Source organism: Emydura macquarii, unplaced genomic scaffold (assembly GCF_026122565.2).
Source record: "Emydura macquarii macquarii isolate MOO-44397 ecotype Brisbane River unplaced genomic scaffold, CSIRO-AGI_Emac_v2 contig_1226, whole genome shotgun sequence".
In the NCBI taxonomy this organism is placed as follows: Eukaryota; Metazoa; Chordata; order Testudines; family Chelidae; genus Emydura; species Emydura macquarii.
Window position 1 is genome coordinate 130,334 of NW_027131363.1, and position 17,239 is coordinate 147,572.

Below are 17,239 nucleotides of genomic sequence, written 5' to 3' on the forward strand. Positions count from 1 at the left end.
TGCTGGGGCTATTCTGTGCCTGGGGCTATTCAACAATCTCGTCAGTGAGTGGGAAAGAAATCTAAAATCTGTGTTGACAGTCTTTGGAGATGACCCAGAGATTGGCAGATTGGCAAATAAGGATTAGGACAGGGCAGCCCTATAGAACAATCTCAATCGTTTGTTCAACTGGGCTAACTTGAACAATGTGCAGCTGATTAAAACTCAATGCAAAGTCACATATCTAGGACTCCAGGATGTAGATTTCACTTACAGGATGGGGGACAATGTTTACAAAGCACTGACTCAAAAAAGAACTTGGGCTCATGATGTGTAATGAAATGTACATGAGGTCTCGGTGGAGGTGAAGAGAGCAAACACCTTCCTGCAATGTATAAGCAGAAGACTATTGAGCTGAAATAGAGAGGTGTCTGGCTGGGAGAGACCCTTACTGCACGCTGATTCTAGGTCCAGTGTCCGCATTTCAGAAAGGTTGTTGAGAAACTGAAAGGTGTTGGGAAAAGAGATTCTGGAATTATTTCAGACCTGGAAAAAGTGGCTGATAGCTAGAGACTAAAGAAGTCAATCTATTTAGTTTATTCAAGGGAAGGTGAAAGGTGATTTGATCACAGTGTCTAAGTCCAAAGATGGAAAGTGATTTCTGACTTTAGAAAGTTCTTTAATGTGGCAGAGATAAGCAGAATGAGATCTAATGGCTGGGAGCTGAGACTGGACTAATTCAGACGAGAAACAAGGCGCACGTTACTAGAACAAGGAGAAATAACTCTTGGAACAACTTGTCTAGAGATGTGGCTGGATCGGCATAACTTGAAGTCTTTAAATGAAGACTAGATGCCTTGCTCAGGGATGGGTTGTAGCAGAAAGTTATGGGCTTAATGCAGTAATCACTTGGTGAAATTCTGTAGTCTGTGGTATTCAGAAGGCGTGATTAGATGATCATAATTGTTCCTTCTTCCATTAAAATCTATGGATCTGTAATTATTTGATCACAATTTTTTTTCATTTAATGATATAACTAAAGCTTTTTCTACAACCTTAGATAAACATAGGTCGTATCATTCTTTATTATTTCCCCTCTTTGCTGCATTAATTGAAGCTATGTCGACCTTTACAACGGATGGTGGCGTGCAGACCATGCACACCCAGGTGACATGTGTCCCGCTGCCCCCCTGCTGCCAGAACCTTTCCCCACTGCAGTGACAGGCTTCAGCCTGAATACCTGCCAGCAATGAATTAACGATACCAACCATGCTGTGGGCCCAATAAGACCAAAATATTTTGAGCTTCAGGCAACACTGCAAACATCATTTCTTTTCCAGCCATCAGCAAGTCTTTTAAAGGAAAGGATTGGAGAAAAAGACCCCAATCCAAACATTACTGGTGTCAGTGGAATTATTTTCACAGACTTTAATAGGCTTTGAATCAGACCGACATAAATTTAGGTGTAAGACAGATTCATCCCTGACATAAGCAGAGGCTCCTGATGAACTCAACGGGAGGTGCATCCGCTTCTTCCAGAGCTGACTGGCCCCTTGTATGTATCTAATTTATAGGGTCTGTTCATTCCATGTGTTCTGTTTTATTGGAAGGACAGACACTGCTGTAAGACTTGGAAAAGATGCCACAACAGGACAACCTGTCAGGTTACAACAGCACAGTCTCTGATCCGTCAGTGTTCTTCCTGAGCGGCATCCCAGGGTTGGAAGCCATGCACCTCTGGATCTCCATCCCCTTCTGCTCAGTGTTCACTGTGGCCCTTCTAGGGAACTGCACCCTCCTGTATGTTATCAAGACCGAACCCGCCCTCCACAAGCCCATGTACTATTTCCTCGCCATGCTGGCCACCATCAACCTGCTTTTACCCACAACCACCATGCCAAAAACACTGAGCATCTTCTGGTTTAATTCAAGGGAGATCAGCTTTACTGCCTGCCTGGTGCAGATGTTTTTCCTTTACTTTTTCTCCAGCATGGAGTCTGGTGTGCTGGTCGCCATGGCCTTTGACAGGTACATGGCGATTTGCAACCCCCTGAGGTACGTCACCATCCTGACCAATTCAGTGATAGCAAAGATTGGACTGGCGGCTTTGACCCGGTCTTTTCTCTTTGTGCTCCCTGTGCCCTTCCTCCTCGGGAGGCTACCCTTCTGCCAGTCTCATGTCATCGCCCATTGCTTCTGTGAGCACATGGCAGTGGTGACGCTGGCCTGTGCCAGCACAAGGATCAATAATCTCTATGGCATCTTGGTAACCCTCCTCAACGACGGTCTGGATATGACATTGATCTTCCTATCGTATGTAAAGATCATAAGAACTGTCTTCAGCCTGGCATCCAAGGAAGAGCAGCTGAAGGCTTTCGGCACTTGTGTTTCTCACTTTTGCGCCATCTTAATGGCTTACACTCCAATGGTTCTAACCACAATAATTCACAGGTTTGACCACCAAGTCGCCCCTTATGTACACATCCTGCTGGCCAATTTCTACTTCCTCTTTCCTCCCATGATGAACCCCATCGTGTACGGGGTGAAAACCAAAGAGATTCGCGACAAAGTGCTTCTCCTGTTCCGTGGGAAAAATGTCTAGGTTGAACATTGTGTGGAGTCTAGTACTGGGAAACCCATCAGCAATTCCCCACCCCTCTAAACACGTTAGGAGAGTTGGTGCAGACATATCTTTCTGCAGCATCTTGCATCCTGGACAATTTTAAAGCTCTTCACATATTATGCAGTGAAGGGTCTGGGAATGCTGGAGTGCGAACTCCCTCTCCTTTCCAAGGCATGCAGATTACAGTCCCCGGGGTCTCCCTGAGCTGTGCTGACCAATATGGAAGTTGTACTTGGCTGTGGTCATGCCTCATTTGTCCATCACTAGCAAGAGGGCTAGACTTGCTCACTCTTTGCATGTAGGGAGCTGAAGTGATTTGCCTAATGTCACCCAGCAGCCCAGTGACTGAACTAGAAACTCATCCCAGGTCTCTGGCATCCCAGTCCAGAGCTCATCCCAGTCCAGAGCTCAAGCCCTGCTGCCTCTATGACAGTGACATTATTTCCGTTTTAATGAGACGATTTCACGGGTTGCAATGAGTTTGACATGGTGTTTCTCTAGTGGGCTCTAATTTCTCTTTCAATCCAACAGAATTTCAGTATTTCTATATATGTATTTGTTCTTATATGTTTTGATGGGGGGGGAACTAATTGCTTAGGGAGCCCAGTGTATAGGGCTAAAAGAATGTGAGATCTGAGATGAGTTTTATTTCCAGAAATAAAGAGTAAAATGTGAGCTCGTCAAATAATTTGTATTTTATATTAGAGGGAAAAAACAACACGAAAAAAAACCAAGAACAGTCTCCAAAAGGAAGGGGGAGAGAGAACACTCATCAAATACTTAAACAAGCCATGTCACCGAACCTTCTAGTATCTCTGAGTATCTGAATGTTTGAAATCTAAGTACTATTCCTTCCAAGCTCTCTGCCTAGCATACATATAAATGCTACTGTCTGTCATCTCCAGGGTTATGCGTCACGTGAGCACTTGTACTTCCTTTCTTTATGAAGTGAAGATTTAAGCTAGTTAAATAAACTCTTTAGGAAACCTCTGACTTCAAACTGTGATTGAGTGTCTCTCTAACGCATGTGGCTAAGAAGACACCTCTCTAACAATAAGACGTCTATGATCTCCCTGTCTGTTTACACAGAACCTAGAATATAGTTTAACAACTTCCATTTTGCTTCTAAACATTTATACTACTTTCTTTCTATTATATTGGAAAGACTGTTATAAATATTCATATATATTTGAAAAAAGTCTCTAATTGTAAATGTAATTGTTAAAAATTGTAGGTTACAAATGTACAATCCAGTTGGTAAAAAGGCATATATGACAAAAGTATTCATGCAGGAATGACCACACATCAATCTCTGAATTCTCCTGAAACAGTTATCAAGATTTACCACCCAACCAGGCTTTGTGTCTCTTTACTGTGAACTCCATTCACTTTGATCAAATCTCTTGTAACTCAACAGCTTAAAAATACCCCTCTTTTGCCCACTAAACACTGACACCAACTTAACTCTAGAGGGAAGCGTCTAGTGGTGCAAGATAGATGAAAGATTGATGAATGTACAATATGGCATCTTTTCTTTTGAAAACACAAGAAGGGATTTCAGAACTGATGAGGGTTTTTTATAAAACTTGGTCATGTCAGAACAACACAACACTGCTTTGAATTGTTTTATGGGCAAGGCTGGTGTGTTTGACACTTTTCTAAGAGGTTCCTGGCTAATTTAGTGCACTCCACACACCCCTCTTCTCTGGATTTCTGAAATCAAAATCACATCCTTCAGACAGAACCATAACGAAATTACAGGGCTTCAATCAAAGCATTCAATCTCAGCTTTGTATTCCGCCATGGCCAGGCAAACTTCCTGTGTCACTGAAAGTGCCTGGGAATTCATATTCTATTGCCATTTTCACGAGCCCTGGGGTCCTGGTTCTACTGTTGTTCTCATGTTCCCTGGCTGGCAGAGCGAATCATCAGAAGCTCATATAAAGAGAAGCCACAGGTCAGCACCACCCTGGATGATGGATTAACGGCAGTAATGGCTTAATTTTACTCCAGGTCACCTACCCACAATATGCCACGGCATGCTCACCACAGCCTTTCCATGATAGCCCCTGTATCCACCCTGTCATCTACCTGCAGTCTGCGTATGGGGTTACTTTCTGTATTTATTTCAGTTTTATAGCTCCCTTTTTTGGATTCTAGGCAGCTCATGAGATAAAACGGAAACCGTTTCCACAGACTAAGCCACTGCCTCATGTCCTGAGCTGCCTGTATTCCCCCACTGCACCAGCTGACAGGTTACAAAGGATAAGGCCGGTAACCCGAAAGCCAAACTTTCTCCTTCTACCCCATTCGCTCACCCAGGCACCCAGGCTAAAAAATGGGCTTTGTTGCACACTTGGCAGGTTAACAAATGCAAGCTGGATGAATCAAGGGGGGAAAGTGTGTACCAAAGTGACCGCCTCTCACAGAGGGGACTCTGCCGGCAGCAGCCTCCATCTTAAAGGAGAGGCCAGTTCAAGCATCTCCAATGATCTATCTGTCTTCTAGGTTCTTTCCTCGCTGCCACCACCCTGGTATCTTAGTGCCTGAAACTGTGGCAGCATCTTGCAGGGAAAGAAGTCACCTCTCAGGGTTGGTCTTCACACCAAGCAGTAGCCCAGTGGCAGCAAGTCTCTGAGCCCAGGTCAACAGACTGCGTCTCACAGTACTGTACTCAGAAGAGCTATGTGGATGTCGTGGTTTGGGCTCTGAAGCCAAGGGACAGGGTGGGCCCTAGAGCCCGAGCCTGAATGTCTACACAGCTACTATTAGTGCTGTAACCTGTGTCCCCTGAGCCTGAGTCTGTCAACCCAGGCGGGAGGTCTCGTTGCCATGAGCTGTGCAGTAAGGGCCCTGGATATTCACCCAGCACGAGGAGCAGATGCTCGACCAGTGCAGATTTTGTGCCATATATAGAGTCATAGATCCCTAGAAGATGAGGATTGGAAGGGAGCTCAGGAAGTATCTAGTCCAACCCCTGCTCAAAGCAGAACCAACACCAACTAAATCATCCCAGCCAGGGCTTTGTCAAGCTGGGCCTTAAAAACCTCTAAGGATGGAAATTCCACCACCTTCCTAGGTAACCCATTCCAGTGCTTTACCACCCTCCTGGGGAACGAGATTTTCCTAATATCCAACCTAGACCCCCCACTGCAACTTGAGACCATTGCTCCTAATTCTGTCATCTGCCACCACTGAAAACAGCCTAGCTCCATCCTCCCTGGAATGCCCCCCATTCAGGTAGTTGAAGGCTGCTATCAAATCCCCCCTCACTCTTCTCTTCTGTAGATTGAATAAGTTCCCTCATCGTCTCCTTGTAAGTCACATGCTCCAGCCCCTTAATCATTTTCTTTGCCCTCCACTGGACTCTCTCCAATTTTTCCTGTAGATCCTTCCTGTAGTGTGGGCCCAAAACTGGACACAATACTCCAAATGTGACCTCACCAGTGCCGAATAGAGGGGAATAATCATTTCCCTTGATCTGATGCCAAGGCTCCTATTAAGGCAGCCCAATATGCCGTTAGCCTTCTTGGCAGGAAAGGCACACTGTTGAGTCATAGACTTATAGACTTTAAGGTCAGAAGAGACCAATATATTCATCTAGTCTGACCTTTTGCACAACCAGGCCACAGAACCTCGCTCACCCACTGATGCAATAGACCCCCAACCTATGATTGAGCTATTGAAGTCCTGAAATCATGGTTTAAAGACTTCAAGGTATAGAGAAACCACCAGAGAATGCACCAGCAGGTGACCCGTGCCCCATGCTGCAGAGGAACACGAAAAATCCTCAGGGCCTATGCCAATCTGCACTGGGGGAAAATGCCTTCCCAACCCCAAATATGAGAATGAAGAAAACCGTGAGTATGTGGGCAACTCACCAGCCAGACACCCAGAAAGATTTCTCTGTAGCAATTCACAACCCACCCCATCTAACATCCCATCACAGCCCACTGGGCACATTTACTGCTAGTAGACAAAGATCAGTTTATTGCCAAATTAAGCTGTCCCATCATACCATCCCCTCCATAAATTTATCAAGCTCAATCTTGAAGCCAGCTAGGTTTTTGCCCCCACTGCTCCCCTTGGAAGGCTGGTCCAGAACTTCACTCCTCTAATGGTTAGAAACCTTGGTCTAATTTCTAGTCAAAACTTCCTGATGGACACTTCATGTCCATTAGTTCTTGTGTCCACATTGGTGCTGAACTTAAATAACTCCTCTCCCTCCCTTGTATTTATCCCTCCGATTATTTATAGAGAGCAATCATAGCTCCCCGCAGCCTTCCTTTGGTTAGGGTAAACAAGCCAAGCTCTTTGAGTCTCCTCTCGAAAGGCAGGTTTTCCCTTCCTCAGATCATCCTAGTAGCCCTTTTCTGCACCTATTTCGGTTTGAATTCATCTTTCATAAATATGGGAGACTAAAATTCAAGCAGTAGTCCAGATGAGTTCTCACCAGTGCCTCATACAATGGTACTAACACCTCCCTATCTCTAGTGACAATACCTCATCTGATGCATCCCAGGATCACATTAGATTCTTTCATGGCCATATCACATTGGTGGCTCATAGTCATCCTGTGATCAACCAGTATGACCAGGTCCTTCTCCTCCTGTGTCATTTCCAACTGATGTGTCTCCAGTTTATAGCAATGTTTTTTGTTATTAATCCCTAAATGCATGACCTTTACTTTCCACTATTAAATTTTATCCTATTTCTATTACTCTAGTTTACAAGGTCATCCAGATCTTCTTCTATGATACCCTGGTCCTTCTCTGTATTAGCAATACCTCCCAACTCATATCCAGCTTCTTGTCCACTGTAACTCCCAGGTCCCTTTCTGCAGAACTGTTGTCTAGCCAGTGAGTCCCCAGTCTGTATCAGTGAATGGGGTTCCTCCATCCTAAGTGCAGGACTCTGCACTTGTCCTGGTTGAATCTCATCAGATTTCTTTTGGCCCAATCTTCCAATTTGCTGAATTCTCCATAGGCGTGAAACCTGATTTAAAAGGATGAAGGAAAACAGAAGAATGAGAAAAACAGGGTTACTTACCAGTAACTGTTGTTCTTCGAGATGTGTTGCTCAAATCCATTCCAATATAGGTGTGTGCGCGCCCTGTGCACTGGTTTCTGGAACTTTTTTCCCCTTAGCAAGCCCCGTAGGGGCGGTTTAGGCACCCCCTGGAGTACCATGCTCATGCTGCGGTACATAGGGTGCCGCTGACCCTGCGGGCCCTCAGTTCATTCTTTCTGCCGACTCCGACAGTGGGTACGGAGGGTGGGTGTGGAATGTATATGAGCAACACATCTCGAAGAACAGTTACTGGTAATTAACCCTGTTTTCTATCTTCGAGTGATTGCTCATATCCATTCCAATATAGGTGATTAAATAGCCATACCTTGGAGGTGGGTAGGAGTCAGCGTGGAGCTGCTCTCATGAGTACGGTCCTGCCGAAGCCTGCGTCCTCTCTCGCCTGCTGCACGATGGCGTAGTGGGATGTGAAGGTGTGTACCGAGGACCAGGTTGCTGCTCTGCAGATGTCCTGCAGGTGCACTCTCTCCAGGAAGGCTGCCGACGAGGCCTGGGCTCTGGTTGAGTGCACTGTCACAGCTCCTGGAAGCGGCACCTTCACCCGCTCATAGCGGGTCCTGATGCAGGCGGTGATCCAGGTGGAGATCCCGGACGTTGATGTGCAGGCACCTCTCGTCTGACGACCAGAGCCCCTGGGTGCTCAGGTCGTTTCTGATGTGGGCCCCCCATCCCACGTCTGAGGCGTCCGTAATCAAAGTTATGGAGGGTGTCAAGTTTCTGTAGGGAACACCCCTCAGTTCCTCCCCCGGGTCCCTCCACCAATCCAGAGAAGTCTGTACCTGCGTGGGGACTGTGACTACTCTGTTCAACGAGTGCCTGGCTAGCGCATATACGGAGGCCAACCATGCCTGAAGAGGCCTGAGTTTGAGGCGAGCCAGCCCCACCACATATATACAGGCTGCCATGTGTCCCAACAGCTGAAGGAAATGCCTGGCTGTCATCGTGGGGGACCTGTGGAAGTTGTCGATTATGGCAGCCATCACCTCAAAGTGAGGCTGTGGGAGGAAGGCTCTGGCCTGGATGGCATCCAGGGTGGCTCCAATGAACTCTATGCGCTGCACTGGGGTAAGAGTGGACTTCTGCTCGTTGATGAGCAGCCCCAGTCTGGTGCATGTTGCGCAACTGAGTTCCAGGATGCTCCTCACATGGTCCCTGGACTTGCCCCAGATCAGCCAGTCGTCCAGGTAGGGAAAGATCTGGACCCCTCTGCGATACAGGTGGGCCATCACCAGTGCCATACACTTTGTGAAGACCCTGGGAGCGGATGAGAGGACAAAGGGGAGGGCCTAGAACTGGTAGTGGCGGCCAGCTATCAGAAACCGGAGGAACCTTCTGTGACTGGGGAGGATAGAAATATGAAAATAAACGTCCTTTAAGTCGAGGGCAGCATTCCAGTCCCCTGGATCTGGGTGGAAATGATGGAGGCTAGGGAAACCATACGGAACCTGAGGCGTCTGATAAATTTGTTCAGACGGCGGAGATCTAGTATGGGCCTCAAGCCCCCCTTGGTCTTGGGAATGAAAAAATAGCATGAATAGAACCCCTTTCCCCTTTCCTGTGGAGGAACCTGTTCCACCGCCCTGAGCAGGAGGGAGTTGACCTCCTCTATAAGGAGTTGCTCGTGAGAGGGGTCCCTGAAGAGGGACGGGGTAATGGGAGAGTCCGGGGGGGAAGGCCGTAAGTTGGAGGGCATAGCCCCTGAGGACTACACCAAGGACCCAGCGGTCAGAAGTGATGTTTTGCCATTTGGTGTAGTACGGCCGGAGTCTGTGGGCAAAGGGCCGGGTGAGATCCAGGGGAACAGAAGAAGTGTCACCTCGTGCACACCGTTTTGCCCTTTGGCTGGGCCGTATTGCAGGCCCACCTATAACCCTGAGCGGTCGTGGCAATTAGGCGCCCTGTACCTATCCCGGCCCCTCCTAGGTTGAGCAGGTCTGGGAGGCAGCCTCGGGGGAGGCTGAGGCTGTTGCTTGGCTTGTGGCTGAGACTGACGCCTCGAGGCCTGAGGGATATAGAGCCCTAGGGATCTCAGTGTAGCCCTCGAATCCTTGAGGGCGTGCAGCTTGTCGTCGGTCCTATCCGAAAAGAGTCCAGCACCATCAAACGGGAGATCCTGGATGGCCTGCTGGACCTCTTGGGACAGACCCGACGACTGTAGCCAGGAGCATCGCCTCATCACAATGGCCGAAGCCATGGCCCTGCTGGCATTGTCCGCTGCGTCGCTGGCCGTTTATAAGGCCACAGTAGCGCCCTCCTGGATCACTATGGCAAAGTCCGCTGCCTGGTCCCGAGGCAATGCCTGTGCAAACCTCTGCAGTGAGGACCAGAGATTAAGGTTATATCGGCTGAGGAGCGCCTGGTGATTTGCGATCCTCAGCTGCAGGGCCGCAGTTGAATAGACCTTGCGGCCAAAAAGGTCTAGTTTTTTTACAGTCCTTGTTCTTCAGGGTATTGCCCTGGGCCCCCTGCCTATCTTGCTGGTTGGCGGCCTCAACCACGTTCCTGGGGCAGGGTGGTTGTACAAATATTCGAACCCCTCTGCGGGAACATAGTATTTTTTCTCGGCGCCCTTGAAGGTAGGGGCAACCAAGGCAGGGGTTTGCCAGAGGGCCTTGGCCAACTTCAAGCACCTATGGTGCACCAGCAGGGCAACCCTTGATGGCCCTGCCGCCCCCGACACACCAAAGAGGGGATCCTTCTCCTCCGACAGCTCTTTGAGCTGTAGATTTAAATTGCTCGCCACCCTCTTGAGCAGTTCTTGGTGAGCTCGAAAATCGGGCAGTGGTGCCCTATGGTCCCTGGCGGCCGCATCATCCGGGGACACAGAGGAGGATTGTGGGAGGGGCCCCGTGGAAGGACCCTCCTCAGGGTTCAACTCCTCCTTGAAGGGAGGGCCCTTTTCCGGCTGGCTCGGAGGGGGTGGTGCTGGTTGGGCCACGGACGAGTGTACAGACACCGTGCCCTGTCCCATCTGGGCCCTCCAAGGACCCCAGTACGGCCACTATCATAGGCCCTGTGGCCACGCTGGTGCCGGCACCAGTGCCAACAGGGATGCTTCTTGATGGTGGGCTCGGGACCCAGAGCCGCTGGATCTTCGCTTACAGTCCTTGGCTGGTGAGTGGCCCCAAGAGGACGACAGTGAGGATCGTCGGTGCCGATGCCTACGGTGCCGGCGGGGTTACGAGCTGCTGTGGGAGTTGGATGACAACTGCCTCCTCCGCCTCGACCATTTGCGGCAGTGCTTCCCACCTTAGGACTGGGAGTGGTGCCAATGGTGCCGCCACGCAAGAGCGCAACCTGCTGCGTGGTGCCGTAGCTGACGGTGCCGAGGACTGCAGTGCTGGGATCCTCGTCAGACTGCAGATCGGGGATCAGGACCGGTGCCTTCTTGTGATCTCTGGTGCCGGAATCTCCGCCGGGCTGCATGCCGGTGATCTGGACCGGTGACAAGGGCGATGGGCATCCTCGGGCGCTGGGCTGGGCGTCAGGCCGTGCACCAGGGATCTCAATCGATGCTATGAGGGACTCACTACTGGAGCTGGAGCTACAACCCGTGCGCGAGGTGGGACTGTAACGGCATCGCCTGGCACGTGGTCCTCTCGACCACCCTCGGTGCCACGGTGTCAAGGAGCTCGAAGACTCGATGTCGGAGCTGGGAGGGGAGCTTGCACTATTGACCCTCCGCGACCGTCTGGGGGGAGACCTGGACTCCTGTCTTCACCACCCATCGGGGCTACCCAGTGCGGGTTTACCCTGAGATGCCGGTCGCTGCACCCTCGGCCGAGGGGGGGACGGAGGCATGGGCATGCCCATAAGGGCGCATGCCACAGCAAATGCCTCCGGCGTTGACAGCCCTTGCAGGGGCACTCCCCCACCCCCAGGAGTCGGGGGAGGCTCCCTGCGAGGAGATGCCAGTGCCGGAGTAATCTCCACAGCATGTGGCTGGGGCATCTCCTGACTCCTCGTTGGCTGTCCTTCCCCTTCTTGCGTTTCGGCACTGGTCCCTGATGGGTCGACATCGGTGCCGGTGGAGCACTCCACACCGAGGAGACGCTCGGTGCCGCAGGGGAACGTGCCGGTTCCAAGTCTGGCCGAAGCGCGGACTCCATAAGAATGGCCTTCAAGCACGCATCTCTTTCTTTTTGGGTGCGGGCCTGGAAGGCCTTACAGATCTTACACCTGTCCATTCGGTGCTGCTCTCCGAGACAGCGGAGGCAGCGATCGTGAGGGTCACTCATGGGGAAAGCCTTTCTGTACACAGTGTAGGCTTTGAATCCGGTTGAGCCAGGCATGGCCCAACCTCAAGCCCCTGAGGGCTATCTATCTAACTAATCTCTAACTCTTAACTACTTAACAACTATACTTAACACTATACTAAACAACAATCAACAGTTCGAACAAAAGGGATGCTACTTGCTGAGGTAAGAGGCAGACGTTCCAGTAACCATCACAGGCGGAAAGAAGGAACTGAGGGCCCACAGGGTCGGCGGCGCCCTATGTACTGCAGCATGAGCGCGGTATTCCAAGGGGCGTCTAAGCCGCCCCTACGGGGCTTACTAAGGGGGAAAAAGTTCCAGAAACCAGTGCACAGGGCGCTCACTCACCTATATTGGAATGGACATGAGCAATCATTCGAAGATAGAACCACCAGTGCTGCTGCCCCATTACAACCTTCCAATGACACTTCCCAAGGACACAAGCGTAGGTGCAGGTTATTAGCGGGACTGCCAGCTTCTTGTGGTGGCCTCCTGCTGCACAGACCTCACAATAGCTTCCTTAAGAGTCACTGAAATGCTACCTCCCTACCTCAGTCTCAACTCGCTGGGACCAGCTGTCTGGAGCGGCTCACGACTAAGAGTGCCAACCTCAGGGCAGACTGCCAGAAAAAAGTGCAGACAGCCCAAACTTCTGGTGTGTCCTATAATTAGATTTCACCAACCCAGAAACAAATGTGAACTCCTTGATCACTGTAACGGTCTTACATGCAGTCACAGACAATCCCCGTGGGCTCTCCAGTCTAGCTTTCCACACAGGCAAGCTGGACTTTGTGATTGCTTGCACCCAATATCAAAAAATATTCAGGTTGCTTCCAGTCCCAAGAGACCAGCCATTTACCCCAGATCAATTGGTACCTCAGATCTCACAACAAAAACAACACTAGTAGCCAATCCTATAGTAAACTAATTAAGCTCTTGTAGGAGTCCAAACAAGAGAGGGGAAAACTCTTCATGTCAACTATTTTGATTTCCCGATTCCAGCATTCCAACCAATGGGGTGAGGCCTTCTGTATGTACTTCTTCATGGATGGGTGAGGCAATTAACAAAGATTTTGTCCTATGATGGCCCCCTTAATTTTTGATCGTCCTCCTGGAGGGCGGGGGGAAAACAAGGTTACTTAACAGTAACTGTTGTTCTTCGAGATGTGTTGCTCATATCCATTCTAATATAGGTGTGTGCGTGCCCTGTGCACAGATTCCGGAACTTTTTCCCTAGCAAGCCCCTCAGGGCCAGCTCAGGCGCCCCCTGGAGTGCCGTGCTCATATCGCGGTATAAAGGGAGTTGCTGGCCCCGCGGGTCCCCAGTCCCTTCTTTCTGCCGACTCCGACAGCGGGGACGGGGGGTGGGTTTGGAATGGATATGAGCAACACATCTCGAAGAACAACAGTTACTGGTAAGTAACCTTGTTTTCTCTCTTCGAGTGATTGCTCATATGCATTCCAATTTAGGTGATTGAGTAGCCATACCCTTGGAGGCTGGTAGGAGTCACTGACGAGCAGCTCTACTCAGCACGGCTCTGCCAACTGCTGCGTCGTCTCTTGCCTGTTGAACAATGGCGTAGTGGGTCGTGAAAGTGTGAACTGACGACCAGGTGGCTGCCCTGCAGATATCCTGCAGTGGCACTTTCTCTAGGAAGGCCGCCAATGAGGCCTGAGCCCTGGTCGAATGTGCCGTTACCGTTCCTGGCAGTGGCACTTTCGCTTGCTCGTAACATGCCTTAATACATGACATGATCCAGGAGGAGATTCGCTGGGTGGAGACGGGATAGCCCTTCATCCGGTCTGCCACTGCTACAAACAGTTGTGTTGATTTACGGAAGGGTCTGGTTCTTTCCAAGTAGTGTGCCAGGGCCCGCCTGACATCCAGTGAATGCTATTTCTGTTCCTCCTCCGAACCATGCGGTTTTGGGAAAAACACAGGGAGGAAAATATCTTGGTTACAGTGGAATTGGGACACTACCTTGGGAAGGAAGGCTGGGTAGGGCCTCATCCTGACCTTATCCTTGTAAAAAACAGTATAGGGGGGCTCCGAAGTTAGCGCTCTTAACTCAGAGACCCTCCTGGCCGAAGTAATGGCCACCAGGAATGCTACCTTCCAAGAGAGGAGGAGCAGGGAGCATGAAGCCATAGGCTAAAAGGGGGGTACTGTCAACATGGTGAGGACCAGGTTTAAATCCCAGGGGTGGATAGGGTCTCGAACCTGTGTGGGAACACCCTCTCCACCCCTTTCAGGAATCTGACCTACATGGGGTGGGAAAACAGCGACCACCCTTCCATCGGCTGGTGAAAAGCCGAGATAGCTGCCAGGTGTACCTTCAGGTAGGCCAAAGCCAGGCCTTGGAGTTTAAGATATACAAGGTATTCCAGGATCACCTTTATAAGAGAGCAGATAGGTGTGATACCCCTGGCCTCCGCCCAACCCGTAAAGCACCTCCACTTAGCCCAGTATGTAACCTGCATGGAGGGTTTTCTGCTACCAAGCAGAATCTGTTGGACCTATAAGGAACAGGCCCTTTCACCCTCTGTCAGCCAGAGAGTCTCCAAGCTGTCAGAGAGAGGGAGTCCAGGTCCGGGTGCAACAGGCGCCCCTGGTCCTGGGAGAGCAAGTCGTACTGGTTGGGAAGTGGGATCGGCGTGGCAATGGATAGGTCGAGCAGCGTACTGCACCACGCCTCGGCCACGCTGGGGCGATCAGGATGACATTCGCCCTGTCCCTCTTGATCTTGAGAAGGATTTGAGGGAGGAGTGGGATGGGGGGAAAAGCGTACATCAGGGACCCCGACCATTCTATTAAGAACGCGTCGGACAGGGAGCCCGGCTCGTGACCTCTGAGCGAGCAGTATCTCGGGCACTTCCTGTTGCATGAGGACACAAAGAAGACTGAAGTCGCTACCTCTTGGTGAAGCAACCACTCGTGCCGGGGAGAGAACGACCTGCTGAAGCAGTCTGCCTCATCGTTCCTGATACCCGGGAGGTGAGAGGCAAATACATGAAAATCGTGTCTCCCTGCGAATTCCCACAGACGCGTAGCCTCCTGGCACAGGGTTGAGGAGCGCGCTTCCCCCTGCCTGTTCATGTAGAACATGGCTGCTGTATTGTCCGTAAGGACCCTGTAAGCGTTTCGGGTTCCGTGGGAGGCCACAGTGGCTTCCTACAGGGGAATAGCTCGCTCTTGGCGAGAGATCAGTCTAGGCAATTCGCCCTCCGGCAGGGCGAGTGAGCAAGGAGTCTATCGCTCCAACCCCTAGGCAGGGTGAGCAGGCGGATCGCTCAGGCCCTCAGGCAGGGCGAGCGAGCAAGGGGTCTATCGCTCCAACCCCTAGGCGGGGTGAGCAGAGGCGGATCGCTCAGGCCCTCAGGCAGGGCGGGCGAACAAGGAGTCTATCGCTCCAACCCCTAGGCAGGGCGAGCAGGCGGATCGCTCAGGCCCTCAGCCAGGGCGAGCGAGCAAGGAGTCTATTGCTCCACCCCCTAGGCAGGGTGAGCAGGCAGATCGCTCAGGCCCTCAGGCAGGGCGAGCGAGCAAGGAGTCTATCGCTCCAACCCCTGGGCAGGGTGAGCAGGCAGATCGCTCAGGCCCTCAGGCAGGGCGAGCGAGCAAAGTGTCTATTGCTCCAACCCCTAGGCAGGGTGAGCAGGCCCTCAGGCAGGGCGAGCGAGCAAGGAGTCTATTACTCCAACCCCTAGGCAGGGCGAGCAGAGGAGGCAACAGCTTCCGGCGGGGTCAGGAGAGCAATTCTCCTGGGGTGGCTAGGGCAAAGGGGAAGGGGAGGGGGACGCAGGCCCACCTGTCTCCACTGCGTCCCAGCCCAGGGCCCTAGCAGTGGCAGAAGCGGCTGCCACTGTGCTGGCGGGGCTCCCGCCGCAACACACCGGCAATACGGCGGACTCAGCCACAGGCCGTGGCTGTCCCTGGGCTACTTCCTCCCCACTGACCCTAGTACCTGTTGCGTCCGTGTCCCAAGGATAGTCCACCTGGGGTAGCGTTGTTAGTCCTTCCTCATCGACCGGGGGTAAGGCAGGAAACTCCTCTTCAGGGGGCAGCTCCTCCAGGTCGTTGTAGGAGGGGAGCGGGTCGGCCTCGGGCAGCTCCTCCAAGTCCTGCCCTGCTGCAGGGAGGGGCTCGGCGGCCGGCAGTTCCTCCAAATCTGGCCCGGCCTCCGGGGGTGTCCGCCACTCGGGCTGCTCTGGGGTCTTGGCCCAGTCTGGTGGTCCCAGAGCACGGCCCCGGGCTCGCGGTCGGGGTAACTCGGCCCAGTCATCCTGGCCGGGTTGCCTTGTCCAGCTCCTCGAGGGCCCTATCCAATCCCCGGGCCCAGGTGGGGCCGGGGTTCGTCGGCGGCGGCTAGGCTCCGGCCTAGGCCTCTGTTGGCGGGGCAGCACGTCTGCCTCTGCCGGCAGTCTGGGCCCTACTGAGCTCAGGGGCCAGGCTTTTGTATTTCCCCTTCCTGTTGGGGCTCCGCCCCGGGGCTGCCAATTGGCCTGGCCGGGTGGCCCTATCATGGCCCGGGTCCCCTGTTGCCGGGCAGACTCTGGGGCAGGGTGTGAGTGGAGCCAATCAGAGCTCTCGGGCCCTTCCCCAGGCTCTGGCTCCGTGGGAGGCCACAGTGGCTTCCTACACACCCGAACCCCCTTGCTCCTCAGGAATTTGAGGAAGGTCTTGCAGGCCAACTGGACCGCTCTGAGCTCTTGAACGTTGATATGTAGAGCTCTCTCCGCCGGTGACCATAACCCTTAGGTGCTCAGGTCTCCGCTGATGTGGGCTCCCCATCCCACATCCGAGGCATCTGTGATAAGGGTCACGGATGGAGCCAGGTCTCTGAACGAAACTCCCTTGAGCACCTCTCTCGGGTCCCTCCACCAATTGAGGGAGGACAGCACCTGTGGGGAAACCGTGACCACCTTAGTCAGTGAGTGTCTGGAGGGTGCGTAGACTGAAGCTAGCCATGCCTGTAGGGGCCTTAGCTTGAGACGGGCCAGCCTTACCACATATGTGGAGGCTGCCATATGCCCCAACAGCTGCAGACAGCGTCTGGCTGTCATCATGGGGGACGTCTGTAAGTCTACGATAATGGATCCCATTGCCTCGAAACGCGGCAGTGGTAGGAAGGCTCTGGCCTGTATGGCATCCAGGGTGGCCCCTATAAAGTCTATGCGCTGCACCGGGGTGAGTGTGGACTTCTGCTCATAGATGAGCAGCCCCAGTCTGGTGCATGTGGCACAAACCAGCTCCAAGCTGTTCTGCACATGATCCCGTGATCTACCTTTGATG

General features: G+C 52.0%; 1 protein-coding gene across 1 annotated transcript; it reads left to right on the top strand.

The window, feature by feature from the left end:
• Window positions 1-1,618: 1,618 nt before the first annotated feature.
• Window positions 1,619-2,581, top strand: LOC137152441 (olfactory receptor 52K1-like). Its single transcript, XM_067547024.1, has one exon. It carries the CDS (start codon window positions 1,619-1,621, stop codon window positions 2,579-2,581), a length of 963 nt encoding a protein of 320 aa, XP_067403125.1.
• The last annotated feature ends 14,658 nt before the right edge of the window (window positions 2,582-17,239 follow it).